At 43.7% G+C, this 17,803-nt stretch overlaps 1 protein-coding gene across 6 annotated transcripts in view; it reads right to left on the bottom strand.

Annotated features, from left to right (window-relative positions):
• The window catches only part of LOC137438612 (BAR/IMD domain-containing adapter protein 2), a 123,207-nt gene extending 120,299 nt beyond the window's left edge, over positions 1–2,908 (bottom strand). For 3 of the 6 annotated variants that reach the window (XM_078767104.1, XM_078767106.1, XM_078767105.1), the window contains exon 1: positions 2,447–2,578. In XM_078767104.1, coding sequence (XP_078623230.1) covers positions 2,447–2,563 — 117 coding nt within the window. In that variant the 5' untranslated portion in view covers positions 2,564–2,578. Of the gene's footprint in view, positions 1–2,446; positions 2,579–2,766 lie in introns of those variants that run through there. The other 3 variants (XM_068133816.2, XM_068133819.2, XM_068133818.2) reach the window with 3 other exon arrangements.
• Between the last annotated feature and the right edge of the window lie 14,895 nt (positions 2,909–17,803).

The raw sequence follows: 17,803 nt of genomic DNA, 5'->3' as shown, positions 1-17,803 counted from the left end.
TGCACAACTCGTCCACCAAGTTTTGTCACAAGTCGTCCACAACTTTTTGAAATATCATGCTATATATCGTTTTTGGGTCCATCTCTCAATGGTGAAGAATCACTTGAAAAAAAATTCTCGTATCCAGATTCCAACCTTCACCAAAATCGAATCATTTCTTCATTGTCACACACCCAACCTGTCCACCAAGTTTGTCTGAATCAGTCCACAACTTTTTGATATACCCTGTTCGTAAACAGACAGACAAACAGGGGTGAAAGCATAACCTCCGTCCACCGTAAGTGACGGAGGTAACAAAGAGAGAGAAATCGAATCATTGACGTTTCTGGTTGCAAAAAACGGTGAGAACCCCTACTTTAGGACAACAACGGAAAGCAGAGATAAATATTAACTGAGAAACTCCATGCTGTTGCAATACGATGAATCAGTTGAGTCTAGCAATAGGTGTCATAACCATCAAGTGACTTAAAGGCTACTACATTATATATAGATATTTAAAACGCACACAATCGCCGAGATGTCCATTATTTGTCAAAGTAGCTTCGAAAGTCCATGTCTGGCATCACTCACACAGGGGCGGACAACACAGCTCAGAGGTAGCCAACTCACCTTTTCGGCTGTCTTGTCTCAGCTCAATTCTCAACCCGACTCAACTACATTCCATCAGCAACTTACATTACTGATTGCACAATCATTTGGAGGGATATTAAGCCGGGTGTACCATCTACTAACATTCGCTGGAGGGTGTTAACAATCCCACAGTGTATTTTGCAAAAGTAGAGCATCGGGTGCTGGCTCCCGGGCAAAACTCCCAAGTCTTCTCCTAACTAGAACTGGGAAAAGCAATGGCAAACGTCCCAGTGCGTTCTTTGCCTCAAGACCGTTGTGCCAAATTCCTTCACTCCCACTCTGACTACACATTGGAAGAGCAAAGTCAAATGAATGTATTAACTGCCAAGAGAACCGCTTGGCTAGGTGCCTAACTCCCTGGCCCCCTGGCCAAATTCCCAACTCCCACCAGAACTACAACTAGGAAAAGCAATGGCAAACAACCCAGTGTATTCTCTCCTTAGAATCCGTTTTGCCAAATTCCAACTCTCGCCATGACTACAACTACGAAAAGCAATGGCAAACAACCCAGTGCCTTCTTTTCCGAAAACCTCTCGACAAGTTCTAACTCCCACTAGTAAGAGCAATGTCAACCAACACAGTGTATTCTCTCCTTATAATCCGTTTTGCCAAATTCCCAACTCCCACCATGACTACAACTAGTAAGAGCAATGTCAACCAACCCAGTGCATCGTCTGCCTAGAAACCGTTTTGCCAAATTCCAGCTCCTACCAGGACTACAACTAGTAAGAGCAATGGCAAACAACCCAGTGCATCGTCTGCCTAGAAACCGTTTTGCCAAATTCCAGCTCCTACCAGGACTACAACTAGGAAGAGCAATGGCAAACAACCCAGTGCATCGTCTGCCTAGAAACCGTTTTGCCAAATTCCAACTCCTACCAGAACTACAACTAGTAAGAGCAATGGCAAACAACCCAGTGCATCGTCTGCCTAGAAACCGTTTTGCCAAATTCCAACTCCTACCAGGACTACAACTAAGAAGAGCAATGGCAAACAACCCAGTGCATCGTCTGCCTAGAAACCGTTTTGCCAAATTCCAACTCCTACCAGGACTACAACTAAGAAGAGCAATGGCAAACAACCCAGTGCATTCTCTTCAGAGACTGCCACAGTAGCTCCAATTCTCCAAAGAACACACACACACACACACACACACACACACACACACACACACACACACACACACACACACACACACACACACACACACACACACACACACACACACACACACACACACACACACACACACACACACACACACACACACACACACACACACACACTAGTGGATCAGCGAAAACACCTTCCAAGTTCCAACTGATTACACATGGCTTGGCGAATGGCGGGATGGCAGGCGCTTCACAGGCAGGTGAAGTCTGAGGTAATGTAATTTGGCTCACTTTGCACGGATTTAGCAGCGACAGAGTCGTAACCAACAAGTGGAAATTAAAAATCACGTATTCTTCTCGTTTTAAACGAATTTTTCATGCCCAACGTAGAGAAACCTTTGCTTTACCAAAGAATGTTGCTTAGTAAGGTGAGCTTTATGAAGTGGCGTCGGTGCAGTCGGGTGCAGGTGATAACCAATGACTGCATGAGTGTCCACAGAGCACCACAGATAAAGCACTACACGTCGGACCGCGCCCATGACATGAGGCCGCGAGGTCTCCTCACCAAGATTACTTTCTTCTTTTTTTAAAGTAAAATAAATACACACAGGGCTCGAAGCGCCATCAGTGTGACAGACAAACAGATAAAAGTGGCCGTTAAAACTACTAAAAGAAAAAAAGTGAACATAGGAACAAGCGCTCACCTTGTACACCGCCTCGGTTTGCCGATTTAAATCCGTTAAAAGGCTCATCCTGAGATCTGTTCGTTCACTCCCTGTAGATCGAGGAAGCTGCGGGAGAGTTAACGAGAACTCCGTCATGGAGGGCACATCAACACGTGGACGTGACACAGGACGCGCCGTTTCGACGCTACCGGTCCCGTCCGGGACAACCAAGTCAGTTGTGTACGTGTAACTTCTGAAGGACGCGCACGGCTTTTTAATCATCTCTGCTGTAGCTCGACTCGTCTTTTCGCAAGATTCGTTTCACCGCCACCACATCGTTAATAAACCGGTAACTTTACCTTGTCGACTCCAGCACTCAGCAGCTCCCTCGTCTCCTCCCGTGAGCAGTGCGGTTGGTAAGCGGTAACTTCTTCCCCAACGCGAAGGAACGCCCACCCCAGGGACAAGTCCACCAACCGCTTCGTACGGCCACGTCTGCCAACCAGTTACGTGACGGTACACCCAACCGGCTATGTTCCACGCCTATCGCCTACCAACGGGCCATGTGACACGCCCACACATTTCACCTGAACACACCCATAAGCTCCTCCCACACGTGGACGCGCCCCAGTATCTCCGACGGCAACGCCCACCCTCCTGGCACCGCCCACTCTTCCTACTGGCACCGCCCATCTGAGGGCACCGCCCACTCGATCCCTTTTGTTGGTACAGTGCTGTGCCTGCTCGTGATACTGCACGGCATATCTATCCAATTAGGATTCCACAATTTATGGAAGCAGCCTGGGGATCCCGTGGTATCATTCCACGTGTGGACTCTCAGTGGCCCTTCCTGAATGATGTATTTATATAAAACAACTTCGAGGCTCATGAGTCAGGAGGGCTGGATGGTGGAAGGAAGGTGACCCCACTCTCAAATTAGGCAGACATTGGAGCAGGGAGGTTAATGGGAATTCTCAGGTAATTGAGCCCAGGGTAACCTGTCTACTCGTCTATTCCTGTTTCACAATGAGGGAACTCCTCTTGCTAAGTACCTGCTCCAGGAGCTGTTTTATAAAGTTTGTGACACATACAGCGCAATGGACACAATTGGCTAATGCAATTTTACCTCCTTTTCCATGGTGTGCAAAATACACCAGGAAATGTCTTTCATTTCAATTCGGTTCGGGGAATTGCCTCTTCCAAAGTAGTATTCCAGTGCAGTGTCAATGGAACGTTTGCTGGAGATCGACCGCAACGGGTGGATCGGCATCACGTCCAGGCAAGACCAGTCTGCGCAGGTAGATTACCCCCTGAATATCATTAGTGAGCCGGCGGGGTTCATACTGACATTGTTGTCCATGAGCTTGTTCCCAAAACCAACAATGGAAATCCTTAAAACTGAACTTTGATCACAGGTTTTGGGAAGGGACCATATGAAAATTGAGGATTTTAGAAATTTGAAAAAGATTGTTGACCTTTGGCCTATGTTGACCTTTTGGCCATGTTGATCTCAAAAATAATAAAGCACGTACCAATAAAGCAAAACACGTGCGCAAAAGTTTGAATTCTTAAATTTCCAGAATTGATTGAACGTCCACAATTTTCATTGAATTTCCATTTCCAAAATTTCCAAAAAAAGAAAAATCATTTTCAAAATTTCCAAAAATTCCAAAAATTCCCCAAAAAGAAGGAAAAAGAAAAATCATTTCCAAAATTTCCAAAAATTCCCAAAAAAAGAAAAATCATTTCCAAAATTTCCAAAAAAAGAAAAAAAAAGAAAAATCATTTCCAAAATTTCCAAAAATTCCCAAAAAAAGAAAAAAGAAAAAGAAAAATCATTTCCAAAATTTCCATTCACATTCATTGATTGACTACCTGATGCAAGTGTACCTGGTGTATGGTTTGCATTCTAATCCATTCGGTTACATCAGCATCTCCGGCCTGGCACGAGAAGCACATTGGACGAGGAAATGGCGAAAGCATTCAAAAGCGTCTTCCCTTTTAGCGGACATGTTTGTACAGATTCGAGCACAAAGTTGAGACGATAACCGCCGCGCACAGCGCAGTACAGACATGTTCGCTCAATTCCAAAAAGTGCCTCTTTCGCTTCCACTCCCGACGTCAATGCGACAGGTAGCTTCTGTCGTGGCTCCTGGTGCAGGGAGGGGTCGAGCTCCGACGTGCCGAGGCTTGCTGCACCGCACACGCTCACCGGTACCTGGCGCAGCTTAAATGATTCCCCAATACTTTATACGTTTGTGAGAGTCAGGGCCGAACAAACCGTACGTGGTCGTCGCTTTTCCACGTCCGTATGGTTGTCGTGTTGTCGTCCTGCTTGGAGATGCCAACCGGGAGGAGCAATTAGGGGAATGCTGCTCGTTTGGAAATGAAACAGGATGGCGTTGGAATAATCACGAAAACACGAATCACGATGTTACTGAAGCCGCAACCGATTCTACGATCGGACACATACATATAATACGTACGCACAGGGAGAGAGGGAGTAAATTGTGACATATCGAGACAAGGACCACGTTTGTGCATGATAACGATGACTAACGAGTTCAGGGGAGTATGGGCGTTATGTAAACGGGAGGGGATGCATTGGGTATGCAGAGAAGTGAGGAAGTTAAAATGCTGACGTATTTATTTATACAGGTGGCCGACTTACAAAATCCGCTTTCCTTTTTTGCTAAAATCCTCTGATCTTGTCACAGAAAGAAATAAACAAATGAAAAATCACTCATAGAGCGACACGTGGCAAAAGAGGATAAGGCAGAATGGCATTCGGTTGCGCGTCCTTTTGAATTCAAAAATAATTGGTGGTTGAATTCAGTGACAAGATATGCAAATCGTCTTCAAATTTTAAGTTAATCGGATTAAAATTGTCAATTTTAGAAATTTGAAAAGGTTGTTGAACTTTACAGGGAACAAGAGCAGGGGACAAGAGCAGGGGACAAGAGCAGGGGACAAGAGCAGGGGACAAGAGCAGGGGACAGGAGCAGGGGACAAGAGCAGGGGACAAGAGCAGGGGACAGGAGCAGGGAACAAGACCAGGGGACAAGAGCAGGGGACAGGAGCAGGGGACAAGAGCAGGGGACAAGAGCAGGGGACAGGAGCAGGGGACAAGAGCAGGGGACAAGAGCAGGGGACAGGAGCAGGGGACAAGAGCAGGGGCCAGGAAAGTTACAAGAACAGGGGACAAGAGCAGGGGACAAGAGCAGGGGAAGAGGAAAGTTAGTTAGGCAGGAGTTTTTCACTCAGTAAGAAACAAGCATTCTGAGTATTGTGCTGCAATACATGTCCCCTACCGGCAGTCTGTCGTCCGGAAAACTGTTGGGGAAATTACCAAAGGTTATTTACCCACAGGTTCCAAATCGTTCCCAATCGCTAATTACCTCAGGACGGGCTCACCTGTGATTCGCACTCGGGACTTCGATTTATACACCTTGCAGACAGGTCAGCAGAAGCACGAGAAAATAAGTTGTTGATAAATAAACTTTTGAGTCGCTAAATATCAGTAATTTATTATATTTTCCGGTTCACGATCAATGATCGATGTATATATATATATGTTGCTCGGCTTGGCTCCGCCCCTCACGAAAGCGCGCGCTGTGTCGCGCTGTTGACGTTAGCGAGACGAGGCTGAGGGCGCGTGGTGCGGCTTGAGGAGAACTCTAAAATAAACAAGAGATATCCATTTTTTAACTATTTTCGTTTAATTAACGATATCTGCCAAACCACGTGCCCTATCGCAAATTCCAAAAGGACATTTTAGTAGACTGACATGCTGAACAGATCTGTGAAGTTTCCCCTCGATTGGATCAAAAATGAGGGAGGAGCTCGGTTTTAAAGGTTCATTCTTAAAAACGTCATGACTCTGAAACCATGTGACGCATGACGTCATGCTCGCTGACTTTTTTGTTCGTCATGGGTATGCGATTCTGCCTGCAAAGTTTGGCCTCGATCTGTTCAGCCGTTGCAGAGAAAAGGGGTTTTCGTGTTTTCCTGAAAATCAATATGGCGGCCGAAACACGTGACCTGTGACGTCATAATTACCATTAAAATATTCTACCGACCGAGTCCCTCCTACGGTGAAAATCTGATCTCAATCGGTCCAATTATTGCAGAGAAAATGGTTTTTAAAGGAAATTTAAACTTAAAATGGCACTGAGTTAAGGATCATCAGGATTATCAGAATTCTCAAAGTTCAAAGTGCCATAACTTTGTCAAAAATGATCGAAACGTCGTGAAGTTCGAACTTGACCTGTAACTTATCATGAGGAAACGATGTACCAAGATTGAAATCATTAGCATTAAGAGTTTAGAAAAAAAGTCCGGAAAACTGTTCTTTGCGTGACGGACTGACGGACAGACTGACAGACTGACAGACTGACGGACTGACGGACTGACGGAGGGACGGCGTGCAAACCTATGGTCCCCTCCGGTGTACACCGGTAGGGGACTAATAAATACATCAAATGGTCTCCCTGGAAGGGCAGTTGCAGCAGAAACGGTGCGTAGCTTTAGCGTGGAATTAGGTAGTTACCGGTACCTCTACGCAATAGGGATAGGTTTAAATACGTGGATATTAATTTGACTTGTTGGTTGGTTGCGTGTAGACGGGGTGATCATATAAATGGGTAATGCTTGTGATGTCTCGGAAAGGATCTCGTGAATGTGCTGTCGGTGTTTCCTCCCTCCTCACTTTAGAGGCCTAAAACCTCCTCCAACACCCACCCCTCTGCATCATAAAAACATGTGTGTATATGCAAATATACGTTTATATTACAGATGTAGTCTAGGGGGTACAATGGGGGATACATTAGAATAATGATTTCATAGAACATGTGAGCACAAGTGTGGTGTAAATCTAGGCCAAGCACGCGTTTAGAAAGATCTCGTCACCCTGTCTCAGTGTCTGTGTCTAAGCTCGGCCTTTCCCCACTCCCTACACTATTGAGTCTCTGCACATCAACCTAGTCATTGCTGCCATGATATTTCCTGTGAACATGATGTTTGACCCATGAACTGCTATGAACACGTGAGCATCGCACTGTCCACTGCCTCAAACAACCGTTACTGCCTTTTGAACATTTACTGGTGATGACCTCCGCCACCAAAGGTTGACAGATGTTATGTTTTCACTCCTGTCTGTTTGTCTGTCTGCCTATTGCCTACAAGTCACAATTTCAAACCGATCTTCAAAAAACTTCACAAAATGGTAGAGTTGGTCATAAGAAGGAAGCCTTTTGAATTTGAGGTCAACAGATCAACATAGGCCAAAAGGTAAACAGAGACCAAGTTTCTAAAATCGTCAATTTTCATCCCATTGACTTGAAATTTCAACAGGATTTGAATATTTGGTCTTTTAATTCAACTGCCAATTATTTTAAAGTTCAACATAGGCGAAAAGGTCAACTTCGACCAAAGGTCAACAACTTCGTTGGAATTTCTAAAATCCTCAATTCTCATCCAATTGACTTTAAATTTGAACAGGATTTGAATATTTGGTCTTTGAATTCAGCTGCCAATTATTTTTAAGTTCAACATAGGCCAAAAGGTCAACTTCCGCCAAAGGTCAACAACAGGTGGAATTTCTAAAATCCTCAATTCTCATCCAATTGACTTTAAATTTGAACAGGATTTGAATATTTGGTCTTTGAATTCAACTACCAATTATTTTTAAGTTCAACATAGGCCAAAAGGTCAACTTCGACCAAAGGTCAACAACAGGTGGAATTTCTAAAATCCTCAATTCTCATCCCATTGACTTGAAATTTGAGTAGGATTTGAATATCTGGTCTTTTAATTCAACTGCCAATTATTTTTAAGTTCAACATAGGCCAAAAGGTCAACTTCGGCCAAAGGTCAACAACTTCGTTGGAATTTCTAAAATCCTCAATTCTCATCCATTTGACTTGAAATTTGAGTAGGATTTCAATATTTGGTCTTTGAATTCAACTGCCAATTATTTTTAAGTTCAACATAGGCCAAAAGGTCAACTTTAGCCAAAGGTCAACAACTTAGGTAGAATTTCTAAAATCCTCAATTCTCATCCCATTGACTTGAAATTTGAACAGGATTTGAATATTTGGTCTTTGAAATCAACTGCCAATTATTTTTAAGTTCAACATAGGCCAAAAGGTCAACTTCGGCCAAAGGTCAACAACTTAGGTGGAATTTCTAAAATCCTCAATTCTCATCCCATTGACTTGAAATTTGAACAGGATTTGAATATTTGGTCTTTGAATTCAGCTGCCAATTATTTTTAACTTCAACATCGACCAAAAGGTCAACTTCAGCCAAAGGTCAACAACTTCGTTGGAATTTCTAAAATCCTCAATTCTCATACATTTGACTTGAAATTTGAGTAGGATTTGAATATTTGGTCTTTGAATTCAACAGCCAATTGTTTTTAAGGTCAAATATGTTTTCGGGATTTCACAAGTATTGTGCTCTGCACAACGTCTTTCTTGGTTGTTCGTCAGGATATCTCAAAAAGTTATGGACATATGCTGGCAAAACTTGCTAGGCAGGTTGGGTGTGTGACAGGGATGGATTGATTAGATTTTGGTGAAGATCCAGATCCAGGTTACATAATGTTTGAAGTGATTCTTCTCCATTGAGAGATAAAGCCAACAAGCGTTACCCCGAGGTCCCCCGTCGGTGAAGTGATGCGAGTTGACAAAGTGGAAGACGCAAGGCGGCCATCTTGGATTTTGACGTGGCGACCCATTTTTCAATAGCGTTCTTCCTTATGCGTCGATACACCCACACACCAGATTAGAAGTTAGTAGTTCGTTTATTTTTCAAGATATTTTGCTCAAAATGTTCAGACATATATATTGTGGCGGCCATCTTGGATTTTGACGGGGCGACCCAATTTTCAATAACGTTCTTCCTTATGCCTAGATACACCCACACACCAGATTAGAAGTTAGTAGTTCGTTTATTTTTCAAGATATTTTGCTCACAATGTTCAGACATATATATTGTGGCGGCCATCTTGGATTTTGACGTGGCGACCCAATTTTCAAGAGCTTTCTTCCTTATGCCTAGATACACCAACACACCAGATTAGAAGTTGGCACTTCGCTTATTTTTCAAGATATTCCGCTCACAAGGTTCAGACATACATGGCGGCGGCCATCTTGGATTTTGACGTGGCGACCCAATTTTCAATAGCGTTCTTCCTTATGCGTAGATACACCCACACACCAGATTAGAAGTTGGTACTTCGCTTATTTTTCAAGATATTCAGCTCACAATGTTCAGACATACATATGGTGGCGGCCATCTTGGATTTTGACGTGGCGACCCAATTTTCAATAGCGTTCTTCCTTATGCCTGGATACACCCACACACCAGATCAGACGTTAGTAGTTCGTTTATTTTTCAAGATATTTTGCTCACAATATTCAGACATATATATTGTGGCGGCCATCTTGGATTTTGACGTGGCGACCCAATTTTCAATAGCGTTCTTCCTTATGCATAGGTGCACCCACACACCAGATTAGAAGTTGGTACGTCGCTTATTTTTCAAGATATTCCGCTCACAAGGTTCAGACATACATGGCGTGAGACATACATGGCGGCGGCCATCTTGGATTTTGACGTTAGTTGCACCCACACACCAAATTTGAATGCGGTCCTTCGTTTACGCACGCACGTACGCACGCATGCACGCACGCCCGCACGCACGCACCGATGGACGGACACACGGACGGAGGGGAAAACCATAGTCCCCCTTTCGCTCCGCGGTGCGACGGGGGACAAAAAACGATACATAGCATGATATTGCCGATGGCAATGTCCATAGTGACCACCACCTTTCATCCAAGACTCATGGAGCAGACGTGGTTGTCCATACCGACCCTTGCCTTTCCTTCAAGCTCCAAGGTTTCTGGGCCCAGAGCAGTCACCTGCAGCCGCCCCTCATTTCCTCTCGGACCCTGCCAAGCCTGGAGCCACAGCAGATGCCTGCATCAGCCCTCAGAACCGAGACAGGGTAAATAGTCTCAATCAATGTGGGTTTCTTCCCAGCCTAACATCGAAACTGTCACTCTTTAATCTGGCCATTTTTTTGTATACAAGATCGAGGCTCGTGTAAAAGCGAACATTAATCACAAAAAAACATAAACAGACACATAAAACATATAATGAAGGGAGCGGGAGACAAGATGGGGAGAGAGAGGGAAGCACACAAGTAGAACATTTGAGAGCAGGGACATCGGCAGATCTGTGGGAGGGAGAAGGCTTGTGGGGAGGCGGCATGGGAAGGGGGGGGGGGGCGGGGGGGGAGAGGCATAAAACACATGGACAATGCAAGGACCTCCAGGAAAAAAGTTGGTATTTCCAAAAAATGGATAGGGGGTAAATTAATGGGGGTAGAAAAGATCAAGGTTTTGGATGGGGGAACACAAGAGATGGTGGTGAACAGCTATTTCAAAGAACTGGAGGAAGGAGTGGGATTGAAGAGAGTGAGGGAGTTTGTTCCAGAGGTGGGAGAAAAGAGAAATGAAAGAGTGAAGGTGAGCAGAGAGGCTTGATTTTGGCAGCTTCACCATAAGAGGGATGCAGGCAGATTTTGTGCGACCTGAAGGAATATTTGGGGGACAGAGCACAGACAGAGCTGGGGGGGGCTAGGCCGGAGAGGAGTCGGTAGAAGACAGAAAGACCACCAACCTGCCTGCGGTGAGTGAGTGAAAGGCCCTCAGAGTTAGCTTCATCGCAGGAGATTCTAATGATTCTGAAAACTTTGGTTTCAACAGCGTGAAGACGAGCTAGGTGTGAGGCAGCAGCGGATAAAATGCCTTGTATGTGGTGTGAGGAAGGAGCGGATGAAATGCCTTGGATATGGTGAGGAGCTCAGGTGTGCCAAGGAAGGACTTCGCATGACGGAGGATGCCCACTTGCCCAGTCGGCGACTGGCTTTGGAGGCCAGCTTGGAAATCTTGTTTTCCCAGGAAAGATCATGGCAGATAGTGAGATCCAAAAGCTTGAGTGACAGAACTTCTTGGAGAGGATTGTCGAGAAAATAGATGGGAGGGTTGTCCAGACGGTCTTTTTGGAGAGACACAGTAAGAGTGTGAGATTTGTCAGGATTGAAAGACATGTTCCACTTGTTTGACCAGTCTGTGTTTTTGTCCAGGTCTGCAGAGAGTGAGGAGGCTGCAAACTGCCGATCTGAGGGATGAGGTATGGAGGGGCAGCGAGTGGAGTCATCAGCCAAGAGATAGAGGGGATTTTCCAGAGAGTCGGAGAGATCATTGATGAAGACCAGAAAAAGCACAGGGCCCAGAACACTGCCTTGGGGAACTCCAGCTTAAATAGGAAGGGGAGTTGAGAGAAATCCATTCAGAGCCACATGTTGGCTGCGACCAGAGACGAAGTCCAAAAGCCATGTGTGGAGGTTTCTATGGATACCATAGAGGAGAGTTTGGTGAGCAGAGCTGGGTGCCAGACAGTACTGAAGGCACAAGATATATCAAGGGAGACAGCTCTGATTTCCTGTTTGGCATTGAGGACCTCCATCCATTGTTGAGACAGCAGAAGCAACATGTCCAGAGTAGAGTGACCTGGTCTGAAACCAAATTGATGATCAGAGTTCAAGCCATTTGAGAAGAGGAAGGATTTGATATCCGAAGCAATGTTGGATTCCATGACTTTGCTGATAATTGGGAGCAGGCTGATTGGTCTGTAGTTGCAAGGATCTGTTTTTGCACATTTTTTGTGGAAAGCGGTAATGTTGGATGATTTCCAAGCTGATGGAAGATGACCTTGAGCATAAGAGAGGGTGAAGAGAACAGAGAGGGTGTGAAAGAGCGGAAGAGCAGGATTTTAGGACCCGTGGGCTGATGCCGTCTGGTCCAGTTGCAGAATCAGAGTTTGACAGAAACTTCTCCACCTTGTCAGGAGAGAAGGACACAGAGTCCAGGAGCAGCTCAGCTGGGTATGACTGGGTAAGGTGGGTACAGAGAGAGACGGGTTTTGGACACAAGATTTTGAGGCAAACACAGAGTTTGAGGCATTCAGCTTTTTCACATGCAGTGTCAGCTGTGTAGCCGTTTGAGGTAAGGGAGGGGATGGAAGGAGAACAAACACCAGAAACAGATTTGACCAGATGCCACCAGGATTTGGAGGAGGGAGACAGGTTTGAGAGTTCAGTCTTAAGACAACAGGCATTTTAAGGGCATTTTCTCTGCAAGAGCGGGGGTTAGCCTTGCGGTCCCCATGACAATCTTCTCCATTTTGCCCTATTTTCTGCATCTCACCTTGTTAACCCCCTTGCCCGCATTTCTTCTTCGACCATCTTTAGCGAAGTCTTTCTCGGTCTTCCCCGTCCTCTAGTTCCTTCTCCATTCATTTCCATCACTCTTCTCAACCAGTCACTTTCATCCTTCCTCAACACATGACCAAACCATCTCAAACTGTTTCTCTTCACAGCATCCATCACAGGCTCTATTCCCATCATCTTTCGCAATTCATCATTTGTCTTCCTCTCTCCCAACGATACTCCACAAATCCAACGAACCATTCGCATTTCCACCCTTTCCAGCCTTCGTTGCTGCTCTACTTTCATTACCCATGTCTCGCTCCCATAAATCATAACACTTCTCACACATGCAGCATACACCTTTCCCTTCAGCTTCAACGACACTCCCCTCCTCGTCAGCACGCCACTCAGTTCCCGAAACTTCTTCCATGCACATCTCACTCGAGCAACCGTTGCCGAGTCTGATCCACCTTCTCCATTCAGCATGTCTCCTAGGTAACAAAATGTTTTCACACCTTCCAGCTTCATGCCATCTCCAAGATCCAACTCAACATTTCCTCCATGTGCAGCTCCCTTGGTGCACACCTTACACTTGAATGTAGCTGTCACACTGGTTAATGACCCCTCTTAAACTACTACTTTTTTGATGAACCCACTCAGCGCACATTGTACATTGAATGGAGTTCACTCCGACACCCTTCCTGCTCACAGTACATGGCCACTTCCCAGTTCTTTCCACCTCACCACATGCTTTACCACTTGCCATCACCTTCGTTTTTCCGATATTCACCTTCAGACCTTTTGTCTGCATACATTCCTTCCACTTGTTCATCTTCTCCTTCAATCCATCCATACTTTCTGCAATCAACACCAGATCATCTGCATACAACAACTCCCACGGTAAACCCTCCTTTTCGTTCCGAGCCAGCACCTCCATCACAGCTACAAATAGTAGTGGACTTAGTACCGACCCCTGATGCACTCCCACCTTCACCTCAAACTCACCACTGTTCCTGTCCTTCGTCCTTACAGCTGTGCGCGCTCTTTTGTACAATGCCATCACTACTCTGATCAACCATTCCTCCACTCCTAACTTCCTCAATGCCCATGTCGATACTTTGCGTGGAACCCTATCGAATGCTTTCTCCAGATCAACAAACCCAAGAAACAACTTCTTCCTCTTCTCCATATACTTTTCCTGCAACTGCCTCACAATGAAAAGCGCGTCTGTCGTTCCTCTTCCTGGCATAAATCCAAACTGCATTTCGTCGATCTTCACTTTCTTCCTTATCCTCCTCTCCAACACCCTTTCCAATGCCTTCATTCCATGCTCCAATAACTTTATCGCTCGGTACGAGACACACTCCAGAGGGTCACCTTTCCCCTTGTATGGAGGGACGAGGGTACTCAGTTCCCAATCCACTGGAATGCGGCCTTCTTTCACCACCAGATTACAGATCTCTGTCATTCTCTTCACACCCCAATTTCCTGCTGCCTTCAACATATCTCCCACAACTCTCGCCGGCCCTCCCGCTTTTCTACCCTTCATTGCTTTTATCGCTTCCTCAACTTCCTTCTCAGTTATCTTCTCTGCTGGTGTAGGAGGATAGAATCACTCCCCAGGATGAAATCACTCCCCCTAGGATTTTAACACTCCCCCTTGCAGGATCAAATGACTCCCCGGGATTATAACACTCCCCCTATATATTTTGTGATTTAAACAATATTTATTGCATGGTAATGACACACAACCATGACAAAGTTAATGAATATGAACATAAAATAATAGGGGAGTGAGAGAATCCTGCCACACCGGTCCTAAAACTGAGTTTCGGAATATTAATGTGACGGGAATGATTTACATGTTTCGATAAATAATGTGATGGGCATGATGTGCATGTTTAGATCAATCATATGATGGGCATTGTGTACATGTTTAGATAAATTATATGATGGGCATGATGTACATGTTTAAATAAATAATGTGATGTGCATGATGTACATGTTTAGATAAATCATATGATGGGCATGATGTACATGCTTAGATAAATCATATGATGGGCATGATGTACATGTTTAGATAAATCATATGATGGGCATGATGTGCATGTTTAGATAAATCATATGATGGGCATTGTGTACATGTTTAGATAAATCATATGATGGGCATGATGTACATGTTTAAATAAATAATGTGATGTGCATGATGTACATGTTTAGATAAATCATATGATGGGCATGATGTACATGTTTAGATAAATCATATGATGGACATGATGTACATGTTTAGATAAATCATATGATGTGCATGATGTACATGTTTAGATAAATCATATGATGGGCATGATGTACATGCTTAGATAAATCATATGATGGGCATGATGTACATGTTTAGATAAATCATATGATGGGCATGATGTGCATGTTTAGATAAATCATATGATGGGCATTGTGTACATGTTTAGATAAATCATATGATGGGCATGATGTACATGTTTAAATAAATAATGTGATGTGCATGATGTACATGTTTAGATAAATCATATGATGGGCATGATGTACATGTTTAGATAAATCATATGATGGACATGATGTACATGTTTAGATAAATCATATGATGGGCATGATGTACATGTTTAGATAAATCATATGATGGGCATGATGTACATGTTTAGATAAATCATATGATGGGCATGATGTACATGTTTAGATAAATCATATGATGTGCATGATGTGCATGTTTAGATAAATCATATGATGGGCATGATGTACATGTTTAGATAAATCATATGATGGGCATGATGTACATGTTTAGATAAAGGATGTGATGGGCATGATGTACATGTTTAGATAAATCATATGATGGGCATGATGTACATGTTTAGATAAATCATATGATGGGCATGATGTACATGTTTCGATAAAGGATGTGATGGGCATGATGTACATGTTTAGATAAATCATATGATGGGCATGATGTACATGTTTAGATAAATCATATGATGGGCATGATGTACATGTTTAGATAAATCATATGATGGGCATGATGTACATGTTTAGATAAATCATATGATGGGCATGATGTATATGTTTAGATAAATCATATGATGGGCATGATGTACATGTTTAGATAAATCATATGATGGGCATGATGTACATGTTTAGATAAATCATATGATGGGCATGATGTACATGTTTAGATAAATCATATGATGGGCATGATGTACATGTTTTGATAAATCATATGATGGGCATGATGTACATGTTTAGATAAATCATATGATGGGCATGATGTACATGTTTCCACAAATGATATGATGGGCATGATGTACATGTTTAGATAAATCATATGATGGGCATGATGTACATGTTTAGATAAATCATATGATGGGCATGATGTACATGTTTAGATAAATCATATGATGGGCATGATGTACATGTTTCGATAAAGGATGTGATGGGCATGATGTACATGTTTAGATAAATCATATGATGGGCATGATGTACATGTTTAGATAAATCATATGATGGGCATGATGTACATGTTTAGATAAATCATATGATGGGCATGATGTACATGTTTAGATAAATCATATGATGTGCATGATGTACATGTTTAGATAAATCATATGATGGGCATGATGTACATGTTTAGATAAATCATATGATGGGCATGATGTACATGTTTAGATGAATCATATGATGGGCATGATGTACATGTTTAGATAAATCACATGATGGGCATGATGTACATGTTTAGATAAAGGATGGGATGGGCATGATGTACATGTTTAGATAAATCTTTTTTTTTTTTCTTTTTTTTTTTTTTTTTTGTATACAAGATCGAGGCTCGTGAAAGAGCTAACATTAATCACACAAAAAGACAAACCGACACACAAAACACAAAAAACAAGGGGAGCGGTAGACAAGATGGGGAGAGAGGGGGAAGGACACAAAAGAGAGAGGGAAGGACACAAACACATTTGAGAGCAGGGACATCGGGAGGACTTGGGGGGAGGTGGGAGAGGATTAAAACATATGAACACTGCAAGGACTCTGGGGTAAGACCTGGGAAGGAAATAGTTTTTTGGGGTTTTTTTTTTTTTTTTTTTTTTTTTTTGTGAGTACAGATATTAAACAAGGAGGTTCGGGGTGAACGACTGGGACGAAACAGAGAACGAAAATAATTTCAGCGCATTCGACGAATCGCTGAGAGAAAAACAAACCACAAGGTCGGAGACGGTACGGTAGTCCAAGCCTACGAGTACTAGGCCGCAGAATACTCGATACCATTAACCGACGATTGTGTATACATGTACGAAAAATTAGCACCGAAAATTTTCCAAAAGATACGCTATAGGCTGCTGGGCCATAGAAGTTCACGGTTCACGTTTCACGTTTCACGTTTCACGGTTCACGCGTGTAAAGAAAAATGGACAAACGTAGTATGACTTGCTCTGGGCCATAGAACGCCTTTCATGTTTCACGTTTCACGTGTCACGTTTCACGCGTGAAAGGCGGAATGAACATGCACACTTTTTCTATGCGTGAAAACGGAGATCTCGGTCGACCTGATTATTTTTAGACTGACATCCGGGCAAAACTTCCGAAACAAAATGGACGACTACCGAGAACAGTTGATCGAGTTAGTGAGAGCAAGGCCCCTGCTGTGGGATCCGCGTGTGGCGGATTACAAAGACAAGGACCAGAAGGCACAAATTTGGGAGAACTTGAATGGGCGTCTGAATTCACCGACAGGTTAAGGTTTATTGTTTTCGGGTGTGTGCGCGTGTGTGTTTGTTTAATTGTGTGTGTGTGTGTTTGTTTAATTGTGTGTGTGTGTGTGTGTGTGTGTCAATGTGTGTGTGTATGTGTGTGTGTGTGCCAGTGTGTGTGTGTGTGGTTGTTTAATTGTGTGTGTGTGTGTGTGTCAATGTGTGTGTGTGTGTGTATGTGTGTTTGTGTGTGTGTCAGTGTGTGTGTGTGTGTGTGAGAGAGAGAAAGAGAGAGAGAGAGAGAGACAGACAGACATACAGAGTGAATGAGACAGTGATAAAGACAGAGACAGAGTGAGAAGTTGTTCGGTGGAATTCACCACGGGTTTCTCTCAGAAG

This window comes from Myxine glutinosa, chromosome 13 (genome assembly GCF_964187855.1).
Source record: "Myxine glutinosa chromosome 13, kmMyxGlut1.1, whole genome shotgun sequence".
Lineage (NCBI taxonomy): Eukaryota > Metazoa > Chordata > Myxini > Myxiniformes > Myxinidae > Myxine > Myxine glutinosa.
This window is presented reverse-complemented; position numbering and strand designations above follow the sequence as displayed.